The sequence below is a fragment of the Pelodiscus sinensis genome, chromosome 4, assembly GCF_049634645.1.
Source record: "Pelodiscus sinensis isolate JC-2024 chromosome 4, ASM4963464v1, whole genome shotgun sequence".
Taxonomy (NCBI): Eukaryota; Metazoa; Chordata; order Testudines; family Trionychidae; genus Pelodiscus; species Pelodiscus sinensis.
In genome coordinates this window covers 17731449-17758807 of record NC_134714.1, presented here as the reverse complement: position 1 = coordinate 17758807, position 27359 = coordinate 17731449, and the positions used below count along the sequence as shown (strand labels likewise).

The 27359-nt window shown below is 43.9% G+C and overlaps 2 protein-coding genes and 1 long non-coding RNA gene across 6 annotated transcripts in view; 2 read left to right on the top strand and 1 right to left on the bottom strand.

The window, feature by feature from the left end:
• PLD4 (phospholipase D family member 4) overlaps nucleotides 1-13590 on the top strand; it is a 29973-nt gene extending 16383 nt beyond the window's left edge. For all 4 annotated transcript variants that reach the window (XM_006132427.4, XM_025189335.2, XM_075926441.1 and 1 more), the window contains 7 exons: nucleotides 1142-1262; nucleotides 1660-1787; nucleotides 2030-2230; nucleotides 3574-3713; nucleotides 7609-7774; nucleotides 9110-9206; nucleotides 13141-13590. In XM_006132427.4, coding sequence (XP_006132489.2) covers nucleotides 1142-1262; nucleotides 1660-1787; nucleotides 2030-2230; nucleotides 3574-3713; nucleotides 7609-7774; nucleotides 9110-9206; nucleotides 13141-13358 — 1071 coding nt within the window. In that variant the 3' untranslated portion in view covers nucleotides 13359-13590. The remainder of the gene's footprint in view (nucleotides 1-1141; nucleotides 1263-1659; nucleotides 1788-2029; nucleotides 2231-3573; nucleotides 3714-7608; nucleotides 7775-9109; nucleotides 9207-13140) is intronic.
• Nucleotides 13591-20042: 6452 nt separating this feature from the next.
• Nucleotides 20043-27359, top strand: part of LOC142829068 (uncharacterized) — a 76359-nt gene continuing 69042 nt past the window's right edge. Inside the window, exon 1 of the long non-coding RNA XR_012903280.1 lies at nucleotides 20043-20163. This is a non-coding gene — a long non-coding RNA (uncharacterized LOC142829068). The remainder of the gene's footprint in view (nucleotides 20164-27359) is intronic.
• AHNAK2 (AHNAK nucleoprotein 2) overlaps nucleotides 25484-27359 on the bottom strand; it is an 83184-nt gene continuing 81308 nt past the window's right edge. Inside the window, exon 7 of the mRNA XM_006112752.4 lies at nucleotides 25484-27359. This exon is cut by the window's right edge and continues 26707 nt beyond it. Coding sequence (XP_006112814.2) covers nucleotides 26479-27359 — 881 coding nt within the window. The 3' untranslated portion in view covers nucleotides 25484-26478.

The following is a 27359-nucleotide window of genomic DNA, read 5'->3' as shown; positions in this document are numbered from 1 at the left end:
TGCTGATATCTGAGATGATGGGGTGTCCGTGGTGTCCAGGTTTATGGATTTTGGGAAGCAGATAGAACAATCCTGGTCGGGGTTCAGAAGGTGTGTCTGTGTGGATTTGGTCCTGAGTAGAGGTGGGGAGTTTTTTAAGGAGACAGCAAAGAGACTTTAACTCCAGACTTCAATGAGAAGCTTCAGAATTGTCATTCATGCTTAAATTTGACACTTTATGTATAGGTTTAAACAAAAACTCTAATTATCTCACCCATTACATAGCTTCCCCAATTATCACCCCTATGTCATTACCTCACAGAAACTAACCTTCCCCCCTCACCTCCACTCTGTTCAAAAATTTGATTTGTCAATTTCACATGCGTTCATTTTTTTGATTGTATCACTTTGGTATATATGGTTGTGCCAATTTTCTTCCACATATTGATCTGAGGAAGTGGGTCTGGCCAACAAAAGCTCATCACCTAATAAACCATCTTGTTAGTCTTTAAAGTGCTACATAGCAGCCAGTAGTTTTTGTTGCTGTTTGCATTTTGTCTTGGAACTCAAGACATATTTCAGTTCTAATGTTTTCTCTTTGGCTGTAATGACCTTCCTGCTAATGATATTAACCAGTAGGAAATAAATTGTATTAATCAATTGCAGGTATGGGGAACCTCAGGCTTGCTCCTCCCCGCCCCTGGCTTACCTATATGTGGCTCAGGGCTCTCCTTCTGCCCTCACATTGTGGAGCCTATGCCTACTACAGGACTGGAGCGCACAAAATCTACCAGCCTGGGTCCCCCTACCTAGGCTCTGGTGTGCAAGGGAAAAGTGGGGAGTGTCTTTCTCCTACTCAGTCAGGGGCCACGTCAGTGAGAGTCTGACATTTTTATTTGGCTTTTCACTTGTATGTGGCCCACAACTGACTTTTCTGTGGGTCAGCGCCCCCCCCCCCCACCAACCCAAAAAAGGTTCCCTATCCAGATCAATTGACTCTTTTGTTTGTGTCTTTAGTCCGTCTCTAGCTGAAATGCACTGAAAGATTAAACAATCCCACCCTTGAATTGTCTGTGTCTCCTTCAAAAGAAGCACCTAATTTTAGAAGGTCCTTGCTGTTTCTTATTGTCGTGCAGGATAATGAGTGGTGCATTATATGCAGGGTGAAGATATTCTGAAGAAGTTTGAAAGTTTACTTATGGAGAATGTCTCGGTGTATATTGCAACAAGCTTGCCAACTTTAGCTGTAAATTCAACTGACCTTAAAGTGTTGAAGGAAAAAGGTAACTATGTAATTCACATTGCCTCTTCAGGTCAGCAATAAGGTAAGCAAGGACCAATGTGAAACTGAACTCTTAAAACCTAATTCAGGTCATGCTTAATCTGTAAACAACAAGACTACTTAAAATTAAGATTGTGCTTAAGAGTTGTGCTAGGTTGGGTCCTTTGTATATATTGATACATTTAAGTTACTTTTCTGAAAGTTAAGCTTTAGTAAATATACATATATTATACAAATGCTCAACATTTATATTATAAAAACAAGCACTAGAAATCCATATACATTCTGGTCACCACAAGAATAATATAGACTATATTCTTTATGTTAAAATTAAAAATAATGTTGGGAATTACTTTAGCTAATGTACTTTTTCCCATTTATCCAATATTTTTCCTTAGGGGCTCATGTAAGAAGGATAAATTTTGGACATTTGACCAAAGGTGTGCTGCATTCTAAATTCTGGATTGTAGACATGAAACACATGTATATTGGCAGTGCAAATATGGACTGGAGGTCATTTTCTCAGGTCAGATGTACTTTAGATTGCTAAACATAAATTTAACCTCGATACACATGGTGGAAATGATATCCATGGGATAAATTTCAGAGCCATGTATTTATCATGCACATATTTTACCAATCATAGTTCTCCATGCTAACATCTGATAATAATATATAATATGGGCACACCAAGAAAACAGGGTGGGGTCAAGAAATCCTTTGAGGTGTAAGGGAATGGTTTTTGATATATGTTTACTCTCTCTGCAGGTAAAAGAAGTTGGTGCTGTGATATACAACTGCAGCTGCTTAGCCAAAGATCTATGGAAAACATTTAGAACATATTGGGATCTTGGACACGCAAATGCCACCGTTCCCTCCTCATGGCCAAGCAATTATTCCACCAAAATTAACAAGTATAGGCCTCTGGAAGTGCAGTTTAATGGTACCTTGACAACAGCCTATTTTTCTGTAAGCAGATTTTAAATTAAAATCTTTTTTGTAAACTGTTCCAAACTATTTCCCCAGAAATGTCATTTTCTGTATCTCTCTCTTCACGCAGGCTTAGTTACACTTTACTCAGCCCAGGTTAATTACGTAGCTGGTGATACTGTACCCTAATTCAAGTTTTCCCACCGTCCCCACAGCAATAGGTTGATGGGAGCAATTACTCCCATTGGCTTCCCTTACTCCTAGCAGGAGCAGGAGTACTGGTGCTGATGGGGGCAACCTCTCAGTTCGATTTAGCAGGTCTTTACTAGACCTTCTAAATCAAACTCTGGAAGATCAACTATGGCAGCGTCGATCTCCTGCATAGTGAAGACAAGCTCGCAGGTTGAGTAGCACCTTATTCCAAAGGTTCAGTGGGACTACGCATGGAATAAGGCCCTATGCACATAGGCATCCACTAGCCTCAGTGGGCTTTGCCTTCCCAAACCACTAGGCATGGCCCAGCCCACACTTCGCTCCCAGAACACCTGCTGTCGGTATTCTGGGGGTGGAGTGTTACTATCCCCAGCGCTTGCCTTCCCTGCCCTCCTTCCTCCCCCGTGCTCTGGGGCTGAGGAGGTTTGGATCACACGGCCTCCTCCCTCCCCAGTGCTCCAGACTGGGGATGCTGGGGCACATGCCTGCGTGTGCTCACCCACTTCCTTCCCCGTGGTGGAGGGGGGGAGGTATGCGCACTTAGCACACTGCCTCCCCTTTCCTCTTCTCTGTGATGGGGGTGGGGCCTGGCAGGGGGCAGGTCTATAAGTGGGGCTAGGGGCCTGCCTCCCCCAGCCCTAGCTGCACCGACAGCCCATGCCTATGCAACACAAGTAAGGGATATAGAACCAGGCACTCTATCCTGCCCTGGGTTACTCATATTATGTGGTAATTTACAGTTCAGAATGGGACTACTTCAGGATTAATCCATTACTCAGCGTAAGAATGGCAAAATCTGGCCTGTAGTAAATAGTTTATTGCAGGTCTAGGCCATGATGGTTTTATATCTTTTTTTATTACCTTGTAATGGCTAGTAGATTTGAAATACAGAATTACTGTCATATTTCATATGGTTTCTTCCTTAGGGTAGTAACTATTTGCAGGACACGTTGATTATATTCTGTGATTTTGGGTCCAGTTTTAGAACCTACAAATTGTTTTAACAATTCATGATCCTGTAAATGAATACAAGTCAGGAAGTTCTGTATATGTAATCAAAACCGAGTAGAGGTTAATATAAATCAAAGTTTGTTGAAAGAAAATGTAAGTTGTGGAACAGGACAGAGAAAGGTATGAGAATCATCAGACTTTGTTTCCCTCCTTTACAGGCCTCTCCTCCGGCATTTTGCCCAAAGGGCCGCACTCCAGATCTTATTTCTATTATAGATGTTATAAATGATGCAGAAGAATATGTGTATGTCTCAGTCATGGAGTATTTTCCTACAACGCGCTTCAGTCACCCAGCAAAGTAGGTTAAACTTCGATAACTCACTCAGCTATATGTCCTTTGCTTTTGCAGAAATTTGTTCTTAGCAAAAATGCAGCATTTTCTCCCTTTCAGAAATATTAATGTTATTTTTTCACCAATGGAGAGAACTGAGACTTTTGGACATTCTGCTGTTGTTATGCCATTGCAAAGTGCATGTAAAACAGTAACCTTCTGTTTCAGTCACACTTCACACTGATTTTGCTCTTACTTCATAGCTTCATAGAAATGTAAGTAGGGCTAAAAGGGAGCTCAGTAAGTCATCAAGTTCAGACCCTTGTCATCAGACAGGACCAACTAAACATAGACTCTCCCTGTCAGGCATTTATTCAACTTATTCTTAAAAATATTCAGTAATGGGGATTCCACAGTCTTCCGTGGAAGCTTATTTGTTCTTAACTACACGTACAATTAAAAAGTTTACTGGAGTAAATATCTACACAGGCTGCTGGGCAATGAAGAATCAGGCCCATTTCCTCCTAACCTTACTCAAGGCAAAAGCATAGCCGTTACAGAATAGATTAGCAGAAACACTAAGATCTGGGGTAAATTTTTCAAAAGAAAATGCAGCTTCCTCTGCATCTCCTCCGCTTCTTCTCATTATGGTTGCAGTGTCCCTTTGAAGTTTCTTTGCTTTTTCCATCCTACTTAACAAATACTTCTATGGACACCCAGACTCTTCAATGCCTCCATAAAAAGAGATGAAGTAGCCAGCACTATATGATCAGCTAGTGCTCCATGGGCTGCTGGCAAATTCTCTCTGGCTTTGGCATTATACAGTCTCTGGTCCTAAGCTTAGCCGCAAGTAATACAGAAATCTGCCAAGTCATTTGGTGTTTTTAAAAAAGCCCCAAAACCTCTCAGCTGCACTTGAATTAGGAACATTATATGAAGCCAACTTGCCTGGGTAATTTAAAATATATTGGCATCTGGCATTGCTGGTTTATCTGACAGCTAAAAAAAGTCTAATCAAGATGATGAGCAATTATATTTGAGTGTGTTGCTTAAAGTGTCCTGGGAGGAACAGATTATGTGTCTATCCACAGTCACATCATGCTATATATGCTCAGGAATTATAGTTGTTCCCTAATGAACATGTGACAGTGTGTATTACCTGCAGTCCTAGGCATCTAGAATTTATAGAGGTAGGTGGGTTATAGAATCACAGAAATGGAAGGATGAAAGGTATCTTGAGAGGTCATCTATCCAGCCCCCTGCACTGAGGCAGTGGCCAGTTAGATCGATCACAAAGGGAGAGCAGGGCCTTTGTCGGTCGATCGATCCAATGCTCCTCTGGAGTTGGTGGCAAGACAAACCCGAAGTTCCACAGCAAAGCACCCTGCTTTTATAATCCTTTTCTCTGTTGAAGTCTATGGATTCTGCTGTGTCAGCCTGTGCCTGGAGTGTTATCTTTTTGATATCAGTGTTCCCAAAACATTTCCAAAGCTCATCGTGTAATCAATCATCTTTCAGGGGTACTAGCTCCACTTTAATCTGCCACTAATCCAATCATCCTGTGAGTAGGGGTATGCATCGATGGTTATATATGGTGGTTCTTTGATGCCGGATAGTCTAGTTTTCACCCACGCTCACCCCTCCTTCTTTGGCCATATGGTTCTGAGCAATAACTTTTGCACCTTTATCTCGACACGTACATACCACTTTCACACAAACAATCTTTTACTCTCGAGGAAAAGCATAACTTCAGTATCTGCACTGGGCAAAGCAAAAAGGCATTGTAAATCAAACAATTAAGGCCTTAGCCTTCAACATTCCTCTAGTCTCATTAACACAGACACAATACCAAAACTCGATGGGTGCATCTAGACTGGCAAGCTTTTGCACAAAAGCTTGCTAGGTGTCTACACTGGCCGCTTGAATTTGCACAAGAGCACTGACTTTGTAATGTACAAATTCAGTGCTTCTTGCGCAAATACTTTCACGCTCCCGCTTGGGAAAAAGCCCTCTTGCGCAAGAATACAGGGAAGAACTGTTTTGCGCAAAAAAGCCCCGATGGCTAAAATGGTGATCGGGGCTTTCTTGCGCAAAATCGTGTCTAGACTGGCCACGGATGCTTTTGCGCAAAAGCATCCATGCCAATCTAGATGCGTTTTTGCGGAAATACTTTTAATGGAAAAACTTTTCCGTTAAAAGTATTTCCACAAAATCATGCCAGTCTAGACACAGCCTCTCTCTTTACTCACTACACTTAAGTATATATCTCTTATATTTCCTTGTTCTAAACTAAAGGATTTGACTTACTACAAAATTAAATAATAAGAATATAATATTATTATATTTAAATATAATATTTAAATAATAATATAATTAAATATGATTATATTACCTTACATTACTAAACCTAAAATACAAATATAAAAAAAAGAATAAAACTTTCAATCCCAACAAGGAGAGGGGGCATGATTCTTCTTAGCTGCCTGTTATTCTAACAAGCAGCTCCCGTTGGCGGTTTCTTCCAGAAACAGGTCAATGGGAATGTGCTGGGGGTGGAGCGGCTCCTAAAGCTTCTCCCCTCCCCTCCAGTTTTAAAACAGAAATGGAGCCCTGCAGCCGCGTTTCTGCATGGTGCGCGGGGCAAGTAGGGGAACCTACCTGTGGCTTCCTGCTGCCTCTGAGAGCTGGACCTGGTGGCTTGGTGGGCCGGATCTGGCCCGTGGGCCGTATTTTGCCCAGACCTGCACTTCCGCCTGATGGATAGTTTTGCAATTCTGATGGGGGAAAATTCTGTTTGTGTCATATATTTGATTTTTTGTATGTCTTTTCTCTTTTTGCCTGGAATATTTGCCTGGAAATAGGCTCCACTCTGCCCAACCCCTGCCATTTCTTAACATTACACATTCTCTACTTGAAGCCTTAATCTCCCATTTGTGTTCTCTGGGGGCCTGATCTGATGCAAATAGATGTCTGAGGTCTGGGGAATGCAGGATTGAGCCCCTGGAAATCTCCCCAGTATCCAGATGTCATGTTACAAAGAGCGGTAAGGCTGATTAGTTCAGATTAGGCAGAAAGAAGCAGCTGAGGCAGCTGAACTCGGAAGGAACCAAGCTTCTGTTTTCATACCCAAGGGTTCATTAATTATAAATTAGGCTAGTGAGTGAGCTGCATGAGTATCCCTCCATCTCAGTGGGGTCACAAGATAGTTGTAACTAAGGCAGTCTCCCCCGATATAATTGCGCTTGTGTACCTAGCATTTGTGGGGTGTGTCGATTGAACCGTAGCAGCACTTAGATTGGAGGCAGAGGGAGCGTACACAACTCTCATAGGCTACATCTAGACTGCATCCCTCTGTTGACAGAGATGTAGATTAGGCACATCGAAATTGCTAATGAGGTTACAGGATCTGTCGAAAAAGGGTTTATTTTCAACAGATCTGTGTCTAGACTGCCGTTTTTTTCCAAAAAACTCCATTTTGAAAAAGCGGTGGCCATGTTTATGCTAATGAAGCAGGGGATATTTAAATCCCTGCTTCATTAGCAATGTCAATGTGCCTGATCTACATCTCTGTCACTTTAGTAATACTGGTAAGGGGGAAAAAAATGACATGGACAGAAAGCAGTGGACTCTAGCAACTCTGCATGTGGGCAACAGGGAATGACATGTCTGGCAGGCCACTCATTGAATCCCGATGAGCCACATACAGACTATGGGTTGCAGGTTGCCCACCACTGTTTGGCAGAATGACTCCTGGTTTTCCCCCCAGAGGTCCCCATTGCCTTTGACAGGGTAGTAACTTCAAAGGTTTGATCCAAACTTACATTATTATTACTGTAGTTACTTTCTTATCAATGTGGTATTAGATGTTTGTCTCAATTTTCTCTGAAGGTATTCTTCTGTTCATTTACTTGCATTCCTACAGATACTGGCCCGACATTGACAATGCTCTGAGACGTGTGGCATTCAACCACAATGTGCAAATCAGGCTTTTGATCAGCTGCTGGCTCCACACTGACCCATCTATGTTCCATTACTTGCAGTCACTTCGTGCACTCAGTGATCCACATACCAACATCACCATAGATGTGGTAAGATAAGAACAATCTTTTGGCATAACATCATAATGGCCATCCTTTTAAAAAGATATTTTTCAAGCAGGCACTGCAACATGTGTATAAATGTAAAACACTGTCTATAAATACATGTGCATACACATTTGATTACAGACCTTGCAGCAATAGACCTTTGAAATTTGGGTTTACGTGATGTTATTCTTCAACCCAGCAACCACTTTCATCAGCACTAGTTTGATTTCAGTAGCATTCTTAATATGGACCTATTAGGATGGAAGACCAGAGAATTATGAAGCATATTTACCTAGGAATGCCAGTATATGGCTGGTGATTATGTAGTTGCCAAAAACTTTAGAGGTACAATCTGATTGCCAGTGATAGATGTAAAGTTAATATACAACCAGACCATGTTAAGGACTTAAACTGAGCTAGGTGGCACTTGATTTGCAAGGAATCTACATCTCTGTATGATTTGTCATGATGACGACATTCTTCTAGGAAACAATGGCTGTAACTATTTCAGTTTGCAATATTAATGCACATGCAAAAATATCTACAAAGAACAGATGACTCATTACAATTGTTGTGATAGGCTAAGTAACAAGCTCTACTTCTCACCCTCTGCCAACTTTCACTGCATTATCCTTCTGTGGTGGCATGGTTAGGAAATTACACTTTATCTAATCAGTCTCACCACTCCCACTTTTATGAATGGGATTTCTCGCTGGTTACCTCTCTGCAAATGACACTAAATAATTCCTAGAGATGGATATAGAAACTAAGGTGAAATCCCTGGCCATGGGAAGCTCCAAGCTTGGTGCAGGTAGATGCATAGAGGTGAATAAGAATCAAAATGGTTGGACTTTTAGCAGGGAAGATAACAAACAAGGACTTGAAATGTAATTTTTAATTAAAGTAAAAAAATTGTAAGGCACTCTTGCTCTTTTCAATTCCACTCTGTCTGAGATCAGCTGATTCCATTGTACAGTAATGCTGCAACAATCAATGATAAATGCAGAATAATAACACTATTAAACAGCTGTCTAAACTGTATTAATTTTTTTTACTGTAATGTGATAGCTCTTTTACAGATGGAATGTTGTGAAGTACATATTATCCTTATCTGATCACACTGTCTCAAACAGTTTTACTCAGAGTGGAATCATTAGTTTGTCCAAGTTAACTTTCTGGGATAATAGCAAAATATCAAAACGATCTAAAGCCATAGTTTTGAATATTCTATTCTATGTTGACTTATTTGAAAACCAGGAAAGTTTGCAGCATCCAATAATATAATTTATGCTTCACTCCAGTAATTCTTTGTATGATTCGTAATTATTTTCCTTGCAGAAAATCTTTATTGTTCCAGTCCTGAATCACACAAACATCCCTTTTGGGAGAGTGAATCACAACAAATATATGGTCACTGATAAAGTAGCATATGTTGGTAAGTGTCCTGTTTTAAGACATGATCAGGACTACAGGATTGGGACGGAGTAGAAATTCGATTGAGTGTCATGTCAAATGTTAGCTAAATTCACCATGAAGAGGTCAGAAACGTATAGCAGATACCTTGAGCAAAATATCTGCACTGGATAAAAGACTAAAGACATGATGGAGGGAAAAGAATATAGGGTAAATTCAGCAAGAGATTATTTTATTGGCTTGTGAATCATTAAAAATGAAGTAGAGGAGATCATGACCCTGAAAGAGCAGAGATTCATGTTATTGTCAAGTACTCTCAGTAATCTCATAAATTGTGTACTTAGATATTTGCAATGACACTTAGTATTCCAGGAAAGAAAACATTATTTGGCTTTAACAAAAAGCTTAATATGTGGAATCCATTGCCCAGTTGTTTAAGCAGTATTCCAGGACTGGAGTAGAGGATACAGGGGCCTTAGAGACCCTAAATTATCAACCACCACATTGGTGATGTTGAGATCTCATTCCTATATTAGAATCCTACATAAGAGTAAGAGATGGAAGAGGTCACAAAGTTCACCACCCTATCAGTATTGATTGTCCTATTGAGTATTCTTCAAAAGAGAGGTGTATTTACAAAGAGAATTTATTTTCTGCCCAAAGCACCTCTTGGAATGATTGGGAGATTTGTCTGAGTGAGACCACCAGTCACAAAACCCTACGTGCTGAAAATTTGATATATTCACAGTGCTCAGTGCTTTGTGTTGACTGAGCCTCAAAAAAAAACCAAACAAACAAACCACCACGTTCAGATGGATCCCTGCCTTGATCAGAGACATCTAGTGAATAGCATCGACACATGTGTAGCACGCAGTGGCTGTGGATGTTGTATTCACCTAGACCAGGAGGTGGGCTATAAGTGGCCTGGGAGCTGGATGCAATATGCAAGGGTTAGGGTTAGTGCTGGCGAGCTGCTAGGTACTTTTTTTTACATGAGCTTCCACAAGAATGGCTACTTGCAGCTCCCTTTGGCCATGGTTCACCATTCCTGGCCAATGGAAGCTGCAGGAAGCAGTGTTGATTGGGCCATCAATTACTGCAGCTCCCATTGGCTGGGAATGGCGAACTGAGGCTAACAGGAGAGACAAATGGCTGTACCTGCAAAAGCTCAGATAAAGCATCTGTCAGCCAGCAAACTGTAGCCAACTCACGGGCCACTTATTGCCCATCCTTGGGCTAGACCCCGTTTATTTGTAATAAGTAAAGTTCAGCTGCAAGGCATATTTTTTTAGTCTTTTTCTTCTGATGGTTTAAAAGCATGGCAGAGATTGCATTGTCACTGGATAGCTAAGGCACTGCCCATAGAAAAGTGTGTGTGTGTGTGTGTGTGTGTGTGTGTGTGTACACACTTGCAGCCTATTTCGGAATAGGGCTGCAAGTGTAGGCATTCAAAATTGCAAATCAAGCCCAGGATTTAAATATCCCGCGCTTGATTTGCATTTTCCTGGCCGGGCGCCATTTTTTAAATTTACAAGCCCGTGTCTACATGTGGCATAACTACCTGTTATTCTTCCTGCAATGAGGTTTAACAGGTAGTTTGAAATAGGGCTTTATTTCGAACGCCCATTTCACTGCCGCGTGTGGATGCAGGCAGTTATTCCGGGCTTGTAAATTTCAAAAAATGGCGCCCAGCCAGGAAGATGCAAATCAAGCGCGGGATATTTAAATCCTGGGCTCGATTTGCAATTCTGAATGCCTACATTTGCAGCCCTATTCCGAAATAGGCTGCAAGTGTAGCCATACCATGAGTATGAGAGAGAACACAAGCAAAGTGAAATACATGTATGAGATATGGGCCTGAACCAAAATATCAGACCTGAACACTCCCCACATTCAAACTTTGTGAGACTTGCTCCTATTTCTAAAATGGGTCCATTCAGTTCATCTCTGCTACAACCTCCATCATGTAGGATATGTCGAGACTGCAGGCTTCTTTCAGAAGAAGCTTCTCTGGAAGAGATCTTCCTAAAAAACTTCTTCCAAAAGAGCATCTACACAACAAAAGCGCATTGAAAAAAAAATCGATCTGCTTTTTTGAAAGATAGTGTCCATTCAGCGTGGATGCTATCTCGCATTTAAGCTGTGATTACTATGGATGGAGTGCCCACCAAGGCACCTGTGCTTTTTCCTCTTTCCCCTTCTTTTGAAAGAACTCCCTCTTCCCCATCCACAGATGCCTTTTTCCAAAAGAGCTCTTTCGGAAAAAGGCTTCTTCCTCGTAGAAAGATGTTTATCAATGTCAGAAAAACCCCTCCGTTCTTAAGATTTTTTTTTTTCAAAAGAACGTGATTGCAGTGTGGACGTAAGTGAAGTTTGTTCAGAAAAATGTCCATTTTTCCAGAAAAACCTCTGCAGTGTAGACATACCCCAATAGGGACTCCTAAAGAGCCTCCAGGTGACTTAAAGTTGCTTGTCTGTAATGGAACCCTCAAATGAGAAAAAGCTGGCCTGATTTTCAAAGAGCTGGTGACTTGCAGCTCCCATTGACTTTAGTGGCATTTGTGGTTGTAGCACAGGCCTGCACAACTTGGAAAGAGGCAAGGGCCATATTATTCCAAAGAAAACAGCTGCGGGCCGCAAGTAGGGTTGCCAGCTGCTCTCCCAAAAAATACCGAACACACGGTCTAAAAATGTGTGTCAGGCATAAAAAAAACCTGCACCACCTGGCTTCAACATGCAACCACAGGAGGTGCCACCAGGCATCCGTCCAGTGCCCAGTTGGAAATTCAGAAAATACCGGACATTGCACATATCTGATTTTTTCTGAATTTTTTTACTGGGCAGAGCATGCAAATACTGGACTGTACAGTAGAAAACTGGACACCTGGCAACCCTAGCCGCAAGGGTAGGTTTGGGGGAGGGGGGGTGTTGATACTTAAGAATTTTTCAATTAAATCAAACAAATACTTTTTTTTAATGATTTTAATTTTTATGTATTTTAATTATTTAAATTTGTATTTATGAATACAGAGTGTCCATTCCCTCCCCTTGCCTGCAGCCTCTACACTGCGGGAAGCGTGAGAGGATCAAGAGGAAGCATTGGGAAAAGGGGGCACTCCCTCCCCACACCCTCCACCTCAGCTCCAGGCAGCGGGGAGCGGCCAGCCCGCCCCCCTCTCCCCACCCCGGGCCCCCCTTTGCACTGAGGAGCAGAGGTGGGGAGGGGGGGTGCTGCTTCTGCTCCCTCCCTCCCACCATCCCCCACGGGAGCATTTTTTTTTTTTTAACTGGTCCGGCCTTCAACCCTCCTCCCACTTTCACGGAGCGCGGCGGGCTCCTCCCCCCGCCTGGCCTCACCTGCCAGTGCCAGGATCTCTCTTGCAGCAGGCGCCTGGAAGCAGCGCCTCCGCGCTTGACTGAGCGCAGGGTCTGGGCAGACCGGAGCACTCAAACGCCGAGCAGAGGCAAATCTGGCTGGGCAGGCACGTGGCGCAGTGGGAGTCCGGCCCCAGTACACTCCCAGCCTCTCTGCCCTCCGCGGCAGGCAGAGGAGACCGGGGTCGGGGAGTCCTATCCACGTGGCAGTGCAGCAGGCATGCACCGCGTGGCGGAGTGACTCTGGGTGTTGGGGTGTTGTAGTGCCCCCCATAGGTTGGCACCCTGGGCACCTGTCTTGCTAGCCTGCCCCTTAATCCGGCGCTGGTCACAGGCCACACAGTGAGCCCCTGCGGGCCGCATGTGGCCTGCGGGCCATATGTTGTGCAGGCCTGTTGTAGCACATTTCTAAAGATCAGTCCACTTTTATAGAGGTGCATTAAATATGTTTTGAAGAGTCTAACATTAGGCTCCAGTCTTGAAATTTTATTCAATGTCCCGTCTCCCATTTCTGCCTCTGGCCAACAAAATACTTGAAATAAAATTTTTTCTTGTTAACCATCAATATTTCTATCCTGTAGGGACTTCCAATTGGTCTAAAGATTACTTTAGTACTACTGCTGGAGTTGGGCTGATTATCAACCAGATGTCAACAGATCCTCAAAGAAAGAAGCCAGTTATACAGGAACAATTAAAAAATCTTTTTGAACGAGACTGGAATTCCAAATATTCAGTAAATATGGAAGATCTGCATGGGCAGAAAGACTGTGTTTGGGAAGAGGAATTAAGTTACTTATAAAGTTCAATAGTTTTTTCTGTTTGAAATGTAATAGACATGAAATATATAGTTTATTCTTGATTCTGTGTCAAAGAAATCATTTCCTACTGGTATGCCCCACTACTGAATGTTCTGAGAGCAGGATAGTTCAATGTACCTGTATAATCAAATAATTCTTGGTAGTTAATATGTGAAATGTGTATGTTGCACATGGTTAATCCATATTTGTCAAATAAATAAAACATGGTAAATATGTCAGACTGCCCAGTATTGTGAGTGATATCAAAGGAATAAGCTGATTTTAATAGCAGAGATGCAAAGGGAGTCAGTTACATTTCCCTGGCATCTTTAATTCTGAGTTGCCTGACTGCTGGAGGTTTAACATGGGACCATTAATGTTACAATCAAACAATATCTCAGTGGATGTGCTTAAATATTTGATTACAGTCTGGGACAGCATTAGGCATGGACCATATAAGCAGCAACTCAGGGCACACTAAGGACCATATGGTATTTAATCACCCGAAGATGCAGATTCATAGATTTCAAGGCTAGAAGAAACCATTGTGATCTAGTCTGACTGTGTCCACCGGCTATAGAGCTTCCCGAGAATAATTCTTAGAGTGGATGTTTCAGAAAAATACATAATCTTTGATTTTAAAATGCTCAGTGATGAAGAATCTACCACCACACTTCATGAACAATGTTTAATTATTCTTACCATTACAAATTTACATTGTATTTCCAGTCTGAATTTGCCTAGCTTGAACTTTGAGCCACTGGATCCTGTTATCTTTCCTCTGCTAGTTTGAAGAGCCTTTTATATTTGTTCCCCACATAAGTACTTACAGAATGTAATCAAGTAGTCTTTCATTATAGGGCATGTGTTCTTATTCTTTAATCATTCTCCTGGTTCTTTTGTGAATCTTTATCAATTCATCTTCAGTTGTGGGCACCAGAACTGAACACAGTATTCCAGCAGAGGTCACACTGGTGCCAAACATATCTAAAATTACCTCTCTACTCTTACTTTAGATTTTCTTGTTCATGCATCCCAGGCTTGCATTAGCACTTTAGCTTCGTTGTCACACTGGGGCTATGTGTAGACTGGCATGATTTTCCGCAAATGCTTTTAACGGAAAAGTTTTCCGTTAAAAGCATTTGCAGAAAAGAGCGTCTAGATTGGCATGGACGCTTTTCCATAAAAGCACTTTTTGCGGAAAAGCGTCTGTGCCAATCTAGATGCGCTTTTGCGCAAAAAAGCCCCAATCGCCATTTTCACGATCGGGGCTTTTTTGCACAAAACAAATCTGAGCTGTCTAAACTGGCCCTTTTGCACAAAAGCTTTGTGCAAAAGGACTTTTGCCTGAATGGGAGCAGCATAGTATTTCTGCAAGAAGCACTGATTTCTTACATGAGGTCGTCAGTGTTCTTGCAGAAATTCAAGCGGCCAGTGTAGACAGCTGGCAAGTTTTTCCGCAAAAGCAGCTGCTTTTGCGGAAAAACTTGCCAGTCTAGACACTGCCTGGGAATGCCTATTCAACTGACTGTCCACCATGAACCCCAAATCCTTTTCACAGTTGTTGCTTCCCAGGACAGAGTGCCCTACTGTGTAAGTACAGCCTTCATTCTTACATGTATACATTGACATTTAGCCATATTAAAAGGCATACTGTTTGCTTACCCTCAGTTTACTAAGAGATCCAGATCATTCAGGATTTGTGACATGTCTTAATTATTTATCACTCCCCTATTTGTGTCATCTGCAAATGTTGTTAGTTTTTCTTCCAGGTTATTGATAAAGATGTTAAATAGCGTAGGGCCAATAACAGATCTCTGGAGGACCTTAGTAAAACACACACATATTCAATGTTGACTACCCATTTTTTATTACATTTTGAGATGTATCAGTTAGCCAGTTTTTAACCTGGTTAATGTCTGTGTACCAGTCTGAATCACTATGGCAGCCACCCCTAGAGTCTGGGACAGTTTGGGGTGGCCACAGCCCACGGTCAGGGTGGGCTGCAAATCTACACAAAGTCTAGAGCAGTGTAACGCCCACAGCCCTGGGTCAGGGTGGGCTGTGAGTCTCCACAAAGGCTATAGTAGTCTGATCGGCCATGGCCCTAGGTCAGGGCGGGGCAGCACATTTACACAAAGTTTATAGTAGTCCGATCGCTCAGGCCTGGTTGCAGGCTGAGTTGAGGGTCAGCTCTCCTAGCTCAGCAGAGAACCAACAAGCACAGGGGAGAGGGGGTTCCCCTACAGGGGGAACCTGCCACCCCAGGTGATGAGGTGGCGGGGGAGGAGAGAGGAGATGTGGGCCCTATCTACTCCACCGTGTCCCGGCCCGGGGCCCTAGCAGTGGCAGTGCAGGTGGCCACTCAGTCAGCAGGGATCCAAGCTGCAATCCAGTGACAGGGTTGGTGGGTCAGCCAGAGTCCCAGCCACAATGCGCTGCCCACCCAACCTCCATCTCATCAGCTGATGGGATGTCGGCTTTCCCTGGGCTGCTTCCTAATACCCCCTAGGGTCCTACCCGGCCAGCCAGCATCTCAGGCCCTCCGGTGTTGTCAGGGCATGCATGGGCTCGGGGCCTAGGTCCTGATGGGGTCCTGGCAATGCAGTCGTGGTCCTCAAGCCGGATGCTCACTCCAGTCCACTCAGCGATGCCTCAGTGCTGGGGAGAATTCGGCAAGGCCTTGGTTCATCCCTAGGGTTAGGCAGCAGTCCCAGGGGTCTTATCCAGTTATCCCTGGGGGAGGCTGGCTGTCAGCCCTTCCTTCTAGGGAGCCCAGTGAGAGCATCTGGCCTGCCTGTCCACTGAGCTCCAACTGAACTCTCCAGCTCTGTTTTTATAGTCCCAGCTCCACCCTTCCACTTCCTGGGGGAGGGGTTGGGTGTGTCAGGCACTGCCCACCAAGGATTCTTATGGAGGACTTCACCTTCTGGGTCAGTGGGTGACTATGCTGACTCACTACAGTCTGCCATGTTAATTTTATATAGTTTTAGGGTTTTAATCAAAATATTCCTCGCAGTTGAATACAGATGAGGATAGGCAGGCTGTGACCACCGGATAGAAGTTTTCAGTCTATACCAGATAGGTACCAAAAGGCTTTTGAAAATCACGCTAGATGCCTATATGCATCTTTGGGCATCTAAATACCTTTAAAAATCTGACCCTACATTTGTAGATCTGGCCTCTCATAGCCCAGCTACTCCTTGTCCCTCGGTAGTTGGAACAGCTTACAGGGTTCTGTACTTTTCAGGGCACCCCTCATACTGTATGAGAGCAGCTCAGACAAGGGGTTGATGCAGGTGTGACACAGCAAGCTGCCCCACTACCAGCACTGAACACAGCTGTGGGACATGGAGAAGTGAATCCCTGTTTAAAAATTTCTCGTCTACTATATTGCCAGGCAGCAGAGACCTACACAGGAAATATTTGTAGCACTGCTGGCTCAGATTTAAGTCAACCCACATTTACAATGACACCGAGGGATTAATCTGTTTACTATAGCTGCTTGTGTCAAAGAGCTATCTCTTGCCTTGAATTAGTGATGGGAACTGATACATTACAAACGTGAGCAATAAGGTTTCAGCGAAGCAGATTCAGATCTTAGTAAAACTAGTGGAAAAATTAGTGCCTCCGCTGAAATGCGGAGTTACTCCAGCCTTGTCTCAGTGTAATAAGATCTGGGTCTGGCCACACAACTAATTTCAGGGCAAAATCCTGTGAGGTTCTGGGTACTCTAAGTTCCCATTAACATCAAGTGAAGTCAATCCCTGCACCTTTCTAATCTGAAGCCTTGAAAAGGAATATCTATTTGCTGTGTGTTTGACTCACAGCTGTTAACATATAACACAGACAAAACAATCAGGGAGCACATCAGTACATTTTTGGAAAGCAGATAGTTCCAGCTATGGGATGTAAAAATCTTGAGACTGCCACAAGTAATATAAAAATCAGCTGCCGGGTGGTTACTTTGATATAAAAGAGATTTAAACACGGGGAAGATGCTGTTGTTTGTTTAGATTCTGGTCGTTTGAAACCTTAATCATTAGCTGGAATTTAATAACTGCATCACTGAGAATCTGCCAATCAAATTGTTACTCACCACGCAGTAGGGTGGCCAAATGTCATCCTAACATGTGCTCGCCTGTGTCCAAGCTGCCGATTCCAGATGAATTGTAGGGAAGCAACTGCCATTGCTCCCTCAGGACACTGGGGGGAGCTGTGTTGCCTGGCTCAAGAAAGCCAGGCCAGAGGTGAGCCTGTGGAGGGGTTAGTGGGTAGGAGGGGAAAGGATCAATGGGAACTGGGGGGGGGGGGGGGGGACACAAGGGAGCAGGTGTGATGGTGCAACACCATAGTGCCAGACATTAGTGCCATAGGGCCAGGCCCACACTCACAAGGAGCCCCAGCCCTGACTAAATCTACTTGTTCTGTGCCTCTGGCTCCTTGCCACCTCCTGGCCATTCCCCACTCCCACTGCTCATCTTGGCCTGTGGTCGGCTGGCTGGGGGCAGAGAAGGGCCCTCAGACACTGTGCCAGGCTCTCTTGATCAACCTCTCTCTGCCAAAGCAGCCGGCTGAGGAAGTCAGCATCTGCCCCCCACCCCCAGGTCCCTGTAAGAAAACGGCTCCTCCGCCCCAGGCACCACCAGCATCAGGCAGGCAGGGTGGAGTGGAGACCTCGGAGATGGGACTGTTCTGTGCTCCCAAGCATCATTTGCCCTGCTCCCTAACACCCGACCTGGCAGGGAGGAGGAGTGAGTCTCTGTGTACTCCCTAGGGAGTGCTGGACTGTGAGGGGGTGGAGGGAACTGAGCCCTGGTGGAGGTTTGTGTGTTTTGTGGTGCTAAGCAGTGGGAGGGTCTGTTGGGGGGAGCTGGGAGGTATTGGAGGTTTGTGTGCATTAGGGTGCTTGGCAGTGGCAGAGTCCAGATAGGGTGCTGTGTAGTTGTGGTGGTGGGTCTGTGGGAAAGGATGCTGGGCAATGAGGGTAGGGGAGACCTTCATGGGGGGTACTAGGGAGTGCGGGTTCTGTGTGACATGCTGGGCAGTTGTGATATGATGCTGGGTGGTGGTGGTGGTGGTATGCAGGGCTCTGTACAATTATGGAGGACTATGAGGGGACACAAGGTATAGGGAGTAGGGGACTGTTGGGTGGGGGAAGAGGGCTGTGTGGCGCCTCCAAGGGAAAGAGGCATACTGGCAGCACAGGGCTGGGTGGGCCAATGTGTGTCTGGCAACTGTCAGTTTGCAAACAATGTCCTTGCACTGTGTGTTTATGCCATGGTGCCCCATTTTCTCTGGCCAGCCCCTTGTTCCAGGGACCAATCTCCTTGCATCATACTCCATTGTCCACATCGGGCCCACACATATGTTTGGAGCCATAAAAAGTTAATTTGTCTGTTTTCAGGGAACAGGGCTCTGCCTTTCCATTCTGACTGATGTACTTTTGGGGACCCTGAAGCGGTCCCTAATCCCCTCTGGCTTTTCCCCACCATTTGGTAATGCCACACATGATACAGCACAAAACTTGGCAGCTCTGTGACTTGAACAACCCATGTCACGTGAATAATGGCTCCTTTAGGGCCAAATTGATTTAATCCCAGAACATTTTGTTTAACCTTGGTTTATGCAAGGTGAATGATATATAGCATAAATTCTCTGGCATATCTTATATACAGTTATGGTACATCATTTAACAAGGGAATTAACTCCATATGGTATTCCATTTTTTCAGTGGCGTCTGTCAGCCAAGTTCTACCTTTATTGCATGTCATAGATGTTGCATAAGTGTACATGGCTGTAGAATTTTGCCCTGTATAGCTGGCTCTAGATCCCAATGCTAATTCTGCAGCTGTACTAAAAGATTTGGTTGTAGCTCCAACGTGCCACAAGGTGACAGTGCTTGAGAACAATACTTCTGCTCTCAGAAAGTTACATGTTTATGTCGATGCTGTCACAGTAGTGTACATTAGGGAGTATGGTGAGTTTAATGGTGATACACTAGTTAGTTCATATACGTGTGTTAAATCAAGAATTTAACTTGTCTATAGCTTTTGGGATTGTTCTGAGCCTAGGAAGGCACCTGTCAGAACATAAGAAGGCTCCAATTTCATTTAGCTTCACCTCCCAACATGAAAATTCCTTAAAGTTGGCAAAATTCCAGCATTGGCTACCCCTCACTATTTAGCAAATGCATATAAGCCTATAGGTAACTGTACTGAGTCCATACACATTTATTTTCTTTGCTAAATGGCAGTCAACCTTTTCTGATTGTGAAATTAGGCAGGATGCTGCTCTGCTAGATGACAGAGCTGTGTCACATGTGCATCTAACAATGAAAAAGGCTTATGTGTTTAAAAATAGTATTTTAGTATTTGTGCTGATTGACAGCCTAGGAAAAGGAAGTCCTCTGTCCACAGACAAGGTACTTCTGGACATAGAATATGAAAGCCCTGGAACGAGGTAGCTCATTTTTCATTCCTATTTTATCCTTGTCTTCCACTGAGAATGCCAACAATGGGACCCATTATGATGTAATGTGGTTCCATTCGCACAAGAATAAGACCCCTAACTCATTTCAGGTAAGCACAGTGCATTTTTCAGTCACTTCCAACCAGCTGCTTAAGGTCCACTAGGTGGCACCCAAAGCTATATTTTCATTCCTCTAAATATATTATTTGTATTGGATTAGCTGAAAGAAGAACAAGAAAATTGTCTCCTTTACTTGTGAAGATGCCCCTATTGGGAGCTGATTTGATTGTTCCAATTGAATAGGGCTGTTGAAGGAAGTCATGGTCACAGACATAGGTGAGATCTCTTGGGCTAATCTATGGATGTTTTGAAATATCAGAGAGGAAACCAGAATGATGTATTGCTAAGCTGGAAATTTTTTGTGCTTTGTATCAGATCTTTTTAAGGGTGTTGTTTCCTTCCAAGACAGAAATAGTTGTACTACTCAAGTTTGAAGTTCCTGAATGCATATCTCATTCTTGCCAGGACTGCGTGTGGCTGGTAGGATGGGACACAACCATTCAGTAATTCACAGAGAGAAGTGAGAGTTTTGTTCCAACAAAATTATTTAGTAGTAAGGTGTCTAAGAGGACACTGAGTCTGAAGATTGATTTAATGATGAAAGTCACTTATAAAGGACAGTGTTATAGGGGAGGCAAGTTCTTGGAAGCACTATCCTTTTCTCTATCAGCATTACCAGTATCTTACCAGGATTTAGCTTGTGTGCACTGCTTTTTAGCCAAGAAGAAAAATGCCTTTGTGATTTAAGGCAGGAGCTTTGGTATCAGTCTATCTGGGTTTGGTTTTCAGCTCTGCCATATGCTACCTATGTGACCTCTGACAAATCACATCAGGCCTGGTTCTCATTTACATTAATGCTCCTTTGCAATGCCAGAGCAGAGTTGTGGGACCTTGGTGGAAAAGAAAACCAGGCCCTTAATCGCTGCTTGAGTCTTCAGTAGCCCATTTGTGAGATGAAGATGAAGATAATAATTCTTTTTTCCCACCCTTTGTCTGCCTTCTCCATTGAGACTGTGATCTCCTCAGGGTAGAACATGTCACTCACTTAGGGTGTGTCTAGTCTACACTTCTCTGCTGACAGAGAGATGTAGATTAGGCACATTGAAATTGCATAAAAATGGCTGTTGCTTTTTTTTGGTACGAGGCTTTGTCGGAGAAAAGCGGCAATCTAGAGGCTGATCTTTCGAAAAATAAAGCCTTTTTCGAAAGATCCTATAAACCTCATTTCACAAGGGATAAGGGATCTTTCGAAAAAGGCTTTATTTTTCGAAAGATCAGCCTCTAGATTGCTGCTTTTCTCCGACAAAGCTCTGTGCTGAAAAAAAGAGGCTGCCATTTTTATGCTAATGAAGCGTGGGATATTTAAATCCCCACTTCATTTGCAATTTCAATGTGCCTAATCTACATCGCCCTGTCGGCAGAGAAGTGTAGTCTAGACACACCCGAGGGCTGTGTCTACACTGGGCCACTTATTCCAGAAAAGCAGCCGCTTTTCTGGAATAAGCTGCTAGCTGTCTACACTGGCCACTTGCTTTTCCGGAAAAGCAATGACAATCTACTGTAAAATTGTCAGTGTTTTTCCGGAAAAACTATGCTGCTCCCATTCGGGCAAAAGTCCTTTTCCGGAAAAACTGTTCCGGAAAAGGGCCAGTGTAGACAGCACAGTAGTCTTTTCCGCAAAAAAAACCCGATCGCGAAAATGACGACGCTTTTCCGGGAAAAGTGCTTTTCTGGAAAAGCATCCTGCCAATGTAGACGCACTTTTTCCGGAAATACTTATAACGGAAAACTGTTCCGTTTTAACCATTTCCGGAAAAGGGTGCCAGTGTAGACATGGCCTAAGTGAAAAGCTAGACATACACAAATCCTTGAGTCTGGATTTCATACATCCGAGGGTACTGAGGGAGCTGGCAAATGTCATTGCAGAACCTTTGGCCATTATCTTTGAAAACTTGTGGAGATCGGAAGAGGTCCTGGATGATTGGAAAAAGGCAAATGTAGTGCCCATCTTTAAAAAAGAGAAGAAGGACATCCAGGGAAGTATAGACCAGTCAGCCTTACCTCAGTCTCTGGAAAAATCATGGAGGGGATTCATAAGGAATCCATTCTGAAGCACTTGGAAGAGAGGAAAGTGATCAGGAATAGACAACATGGATTCACCAAGGGCAAGTCATGCCTGACCAATCTGATTAGCTTCTATGATGAGGTAACCGGTTCTATGGACATGGGGAAGTCAGTGGATGTAATATACCTTGGCTTTAGCAAAGCTTTTGATACGGTCTCGCAGAATATTCTTGCCAGCAAGTTAAAGAAGTATGGATTGGATAAATGGACTGTAAGGTGGCTAGAAAGCTGTTCTAAGCTGTACTCATCTGCTTATGAAACAATGAATAGTCTAGCAGCACCTTAGAGACTAACAAAACATGTAGATGGTATTATGAGCTTCTTAAAGATAAAGAAGTGGGTTGTGCCCACAAAAGCTCATGATACCATGTACTGTACATGTTTTGTTAGTCTCTGAGGGTATGTCTACACTACAACGTTAATTCGAACTAACTTAGTTCGAATTAGTTACTTCGAACTAAGCTAATTCAAACTAACGGATCCAGACTAAAAAACTAGTTCGAATTAGCGTTTTGCTAATTCAAACTAGCATGTCCACATTAAGTGGATCCTGAACCGGGCTTAAGGATGGCCGGAAGCAGTGCCGGCAGGGCATCAGAGGAGGACTTAGAGCGTGGAGATGCTGTCTCAGGCTAGCTGAAGGCTGTGCTTAAAGGGTCCCGACCCCCACCCCGGACAGACAGTTCTCACGAGTGCCCCGCTTGCAAAGCAGTCCTGGCTTGGATTGCCCAGAGTACCCACACTGGGCACATCAGACCTCTCGGCCATCAGCCCGGCTGCACTTGCCGCAGGCTGCCATCTGGGGAGAGAGGGTAATTGGGGGGCTGCAGGAGAGCTTCCACCCCCAGAATCCCGCAGAGCCAGCCCAGTCCTCCCCATCGGGGGCTCGTGCCCCATTCCTCCCTCACCTCCTTCCACTTACCCTTCCCTAACCCCTCTTCTTGATGTACAAAATAAAGATAACATGTCTTCCAAAATGGAATCTGTCTTTATTGAACAAAACTGGGGGAGACTGGGAAAAGGAGGTGGGAGAGGGGAAGAGAGAGACTGGGAGAGGGGAGGGCAACTAAAATGATCAGGGGTTGGGAACAGGTCCCATATGAAGAGAGGCTAAAGAGACTGGGACTTTTCAGCTTAGAAAAGAGGAGACGGAGGGAGGACAGGATAGAGGTCTCTAAAAGCATGAGTGGGGTGGAGAGGGTGCATACAGAAAAGTTCTTTATTAGTTCCCATAAAGAAGGACTAGAGGACACCAAAGGAAAGGAATGGGTAGCAGGCTTCAAACTAGTAACAGAAAGTTGTTCTTCACAAAGCAAAGAGTCAACCTGTGGAACTCCTTGCTGCAGGAGGCTGTGAAGGCTACAACTAGAACAGAGTTTAAAGGGAAGTGAGATCAAGTCATGGAGGTTGGGTCCATGGAGTGGTATTAGCCAGGGGGTAGGAGTGGTGTCCCTGCCCAAAGTTTGTGGAAGGCTGGAGAGGGATGGCACGAGACAAATGGCTTGGTCACTGTCTTTGGTCCATCCCCTCCAGGGTCCCTAGGGTTGGCCGCTGTCGGCAGACAGGCTACTGGGCTAGATGGACATTTGGTCTGACTCAGTATGGCCATTGTAAGCTCAGGGCTCAGGGTCGGGGGTCTCAGTGGACCCCCTTGATTCTCTTGCACACCTGCTCCTGGGTGGCCAGGTTGGCAGCTCTCCTGCCCTAGCCGGCCACTTTCCTGTGCCTAGTGCGGAGATCGTGGACGAGGTCCACGATGTCTGCACTAGCCCAGGCAGGTGCCCGCCTCTTGCTGTCTTGGGCAAGCTCCCGGGAGCCGCCAGCCTGGTCCCGGGAAGAGGGGGAGGGCTGGGGGGCATTGGGTGGGTGGCTCGATCGGTGCCAGGTGCAGGGTCTGCTGGCTGGGTGCTGGCAGGCTTGTTCGAACTAGCTAGTTCGAACTAGGCTTAATCCTCGTAAAATGAGGTTTTCCTAGTTCGAACTAAGCGCTCCGCTAGTTCGAATTAAGTTCGAACTAGCGGAGCGCTAGTGTAGCGCCTATGAAAGTTAATTCGAACTAACGTCCGTTAGTTCGAATTAACTTTGTAGTGTAGACATACCCTAAGGGTATGTCTACACTACCACCCTAGTTCGAACTAGTTCGTGAAATGAGGAGTAACGGTAGTTCGGACTAGGAAGCCTAGTCCGAACTACCTAGTCCGTGCCGCGTGTAGCCGCGTGGCATGGAGTCCGCACTAGCGGACATTTAAAAATGGTGGCTCCCGGCTTTATGCAAATGAAGCCCGGGAAATTCAAATCCCGGGCTTCATTTGCAACTCCGGTTGCCTACATTACCACCCTAGTTCGAACTAGGGTGGTAGTGTAGACATACCCTAACGTACTGGTAGACTATTAGCTGTTTTTTAAGGTTTTTTCTGGTTACAGACTAACACCGCTACTCCTCTGAAGCTTTTCATCTGCTTACAGTCATTCTAGCAGCCAGGGATCTCTGGGGAAAACAGTTTGAATGGCCACTGTTGAAAAATAAGAGAGAGAGAGAGAGAGAGAGAGAGTGTGAGTGTGTGTGTGTGTGTGTGTGTGTGTGTGTGTGTGGAGAAGGTAGGGAATGAAGAATATGTTAAGTTAGCAAAATATGACATTGGGGCTCACCAAATATACTCTAGTACAGTGGTCCCCAACCATTTGAGATTGCCGAGCGCCAGGGGGCATGGCCGTTCGCCCGCCAGGCGCCAAAGGGCGGGGAGACTTGCACGCCCGGGGGCGGGGCTTCCCCCCATGGCTGCGTGCCCGGGGGCGGGGCCCCCGCATAGCCGTTTGCCCGGGGCCAGCGCCTCCACCCCCAAGCGCTGCGCGCCCGGGGCCGGCGCTCCCCCACAAGCGCCACGCGCCTGGGGCTGGCGCCCCCTCCAAGCGCTGCGCGCCCGGGGCCGGCGCTCCCCCCCACAAGCACCACGCGCCCAGAGCGCTGGCAGCCAATCCGCGGCGCTCCCGGGGCCGGCGCTCACCATGCGCCATGCGCCCGGGACCGGCTCCAGCACCATGCATGCGCCATGTGCCCGGGGCCAGGCCAGCCCTGAGCACTTGGCGGGCACACACAAATGCCCCCACGGGCGCCATGGCGCCCGCGGGCACTGTGTTGGGGACCACTGCTCTAGTACATTCCAGCTTTTTCTTCTGCTGAATTTCTTTAGTCCCTACTAAATTGAATCGGTGAGGGGAAAAAAAGGTAAAGAAATGGAATAATGAGTGGGAGCCAATATGTGAAAATACAATATGGAGAATGACAATGGTGAATAGTCATTAGCCAATACCAAGGACTCTTTTTAAAAAATAAGTTCTCCCATCTAACTGAAGCTACAGCTATACCACCTTCATCAGCGAGTTAGGCTTACCCCGTGTTTCCTGAGCATTTTAAGAAATGTTCATGCTACTTTGGTTTGTAGTTTTCATGACTGCAAAATAATCACAATACTAACGTTAATGCATTTATTATTGATACAGTGGCTGTACTGTAAATTGAGAATACATTTAACATTCTAATAATACATGTTCAGTGAAAGCTAACATATATGGTACTACTTTTTTGGTTGTGTACTGAAAAGAAGCACTGATATAAACAAAAGGCATTAACTATTTACATCTTATTTCTCTGGAAAACCTTTCCAGTGATTCAACTCACATATGCCCTATTTTGATAAATATATACAGAAAGAACTTTCTACCCAATTTTTTTATTCTTCTTCTCAGTTGCCTTATTTTACTTTGGTATTTTGAAAAACTGAATCAGCAATATAGATATTTTCAGGAATCTTGAACATTTCCTGAAGATTTTATTTTTTTAAGGCTAAATATTACCCGCCCTACTTACTGGGACGGAAAAAAACCACTGACATATCTACAGTATTATTTCAGTTTGTTCTATATTTTAAAGATAAAGAAAATATATTTTTCATAAGAAAGCAACATCAATGCAGAAATATATTTAATAAAATAAAAACTAAATAGTTATGTGTTTCTAGTACTCATAGCACTAGCTTCATTGTCCTTTCTGTAAATAATCTATAATCTTAACATAATTGGCATGTTTTAGAGAATTCTATTTATAAAAATCTTTTCACTATCTTTGCTCCATTCAACACTTTATTTTGCATGGTTAGGAAAAATTTTATCAGGCTTTGTTAAAAGCATGAAAACCTTCTTTTCCTCAGTAGTTGTTTCTTCTTAGGTACATCTCATAAAACAAATGTTTCATTAGGAGCTACAGTATGTATATGTGCTTGAAAATGCCAGTCTAGTAAAGAATGATCATGGACTGTTTTCATAAATATCAGTTCTGTTCATAAATTTAAGTTCTGTTCCATTTTCAGTTCTTGGAAAGCTCTTTGGGAAGATAGCTTTTTCTGCATGTATTTTTCTTTTAGTTTGTCCTATTTTTATATTTTCCATATATCTAGATCAGAAAAATACTCATTTGGTGGACTTTTCAGAAGTACTTTGCTGACTACTTCTTTCTCTCTCCAACAAGATTAATTCAGTTCTTGCTGAAGATGTAACGATAGCACCAGAAACTTGGACATTAGATGTGGTCCCTGTCATTTCATTTTCTTCACCTTTCTTTGTTTCTTCTTTAGGTGATAAGCTTTCTTCTGCATCAAAAAATGTTTCAGGTTTTTCTGATGGACTTTCCTCATCTGACGTTCTTGTTTCTTTTAGAGTTGTCTCTTCTTCTTCTGTGTCAACATTCTTAGCCTTTTTTGATGGGGATGAGAAGCCTAATTTGGGAAATCTAAACCAACCAGTTTTTTCAGTTTGTTTAGAAGAGTCGGTATATGACACATAAGAGTCAGGCGGTTGGGTTTCTTCTGGAACTGATTTTTGGACATCTGGTTTGGAATCTGAACCTGTGTCATCAACAGAGGAAGAAAACCCAATACTTGGAAGCCAAAATTTGAATCTGCTAGAAGATCTTTTACTGTCAGATTTTTCATTTTGATCCTTCATGTATTTTTCTTCATCTTCTGGTATTTTAACTATTTCATCTTCTTGATAGACAGGAGATACAGCTATTTCCTCCAGTTGCTTAGCAGACTGAGTGTCCCCAAGTTTACTGGAAGGCTGCATTTCAACTGTAAATGTTTTCAATTTTGGCAAACTAACACTGGAAGAAGATACTACATCATTAGATTCATCAGTTTCACTTTGTGATTTGCCTGATAATTTAAATGCGGTGGTGTCAGTATTTTGTATTGCTACCCCTAAATTTCCATCAGAAACCTTAAGTGGATGAACTTCATTCTCAGACATCTCCTGTTTATATTCTGTATAAGATTGCAATTTGACTGGCATGT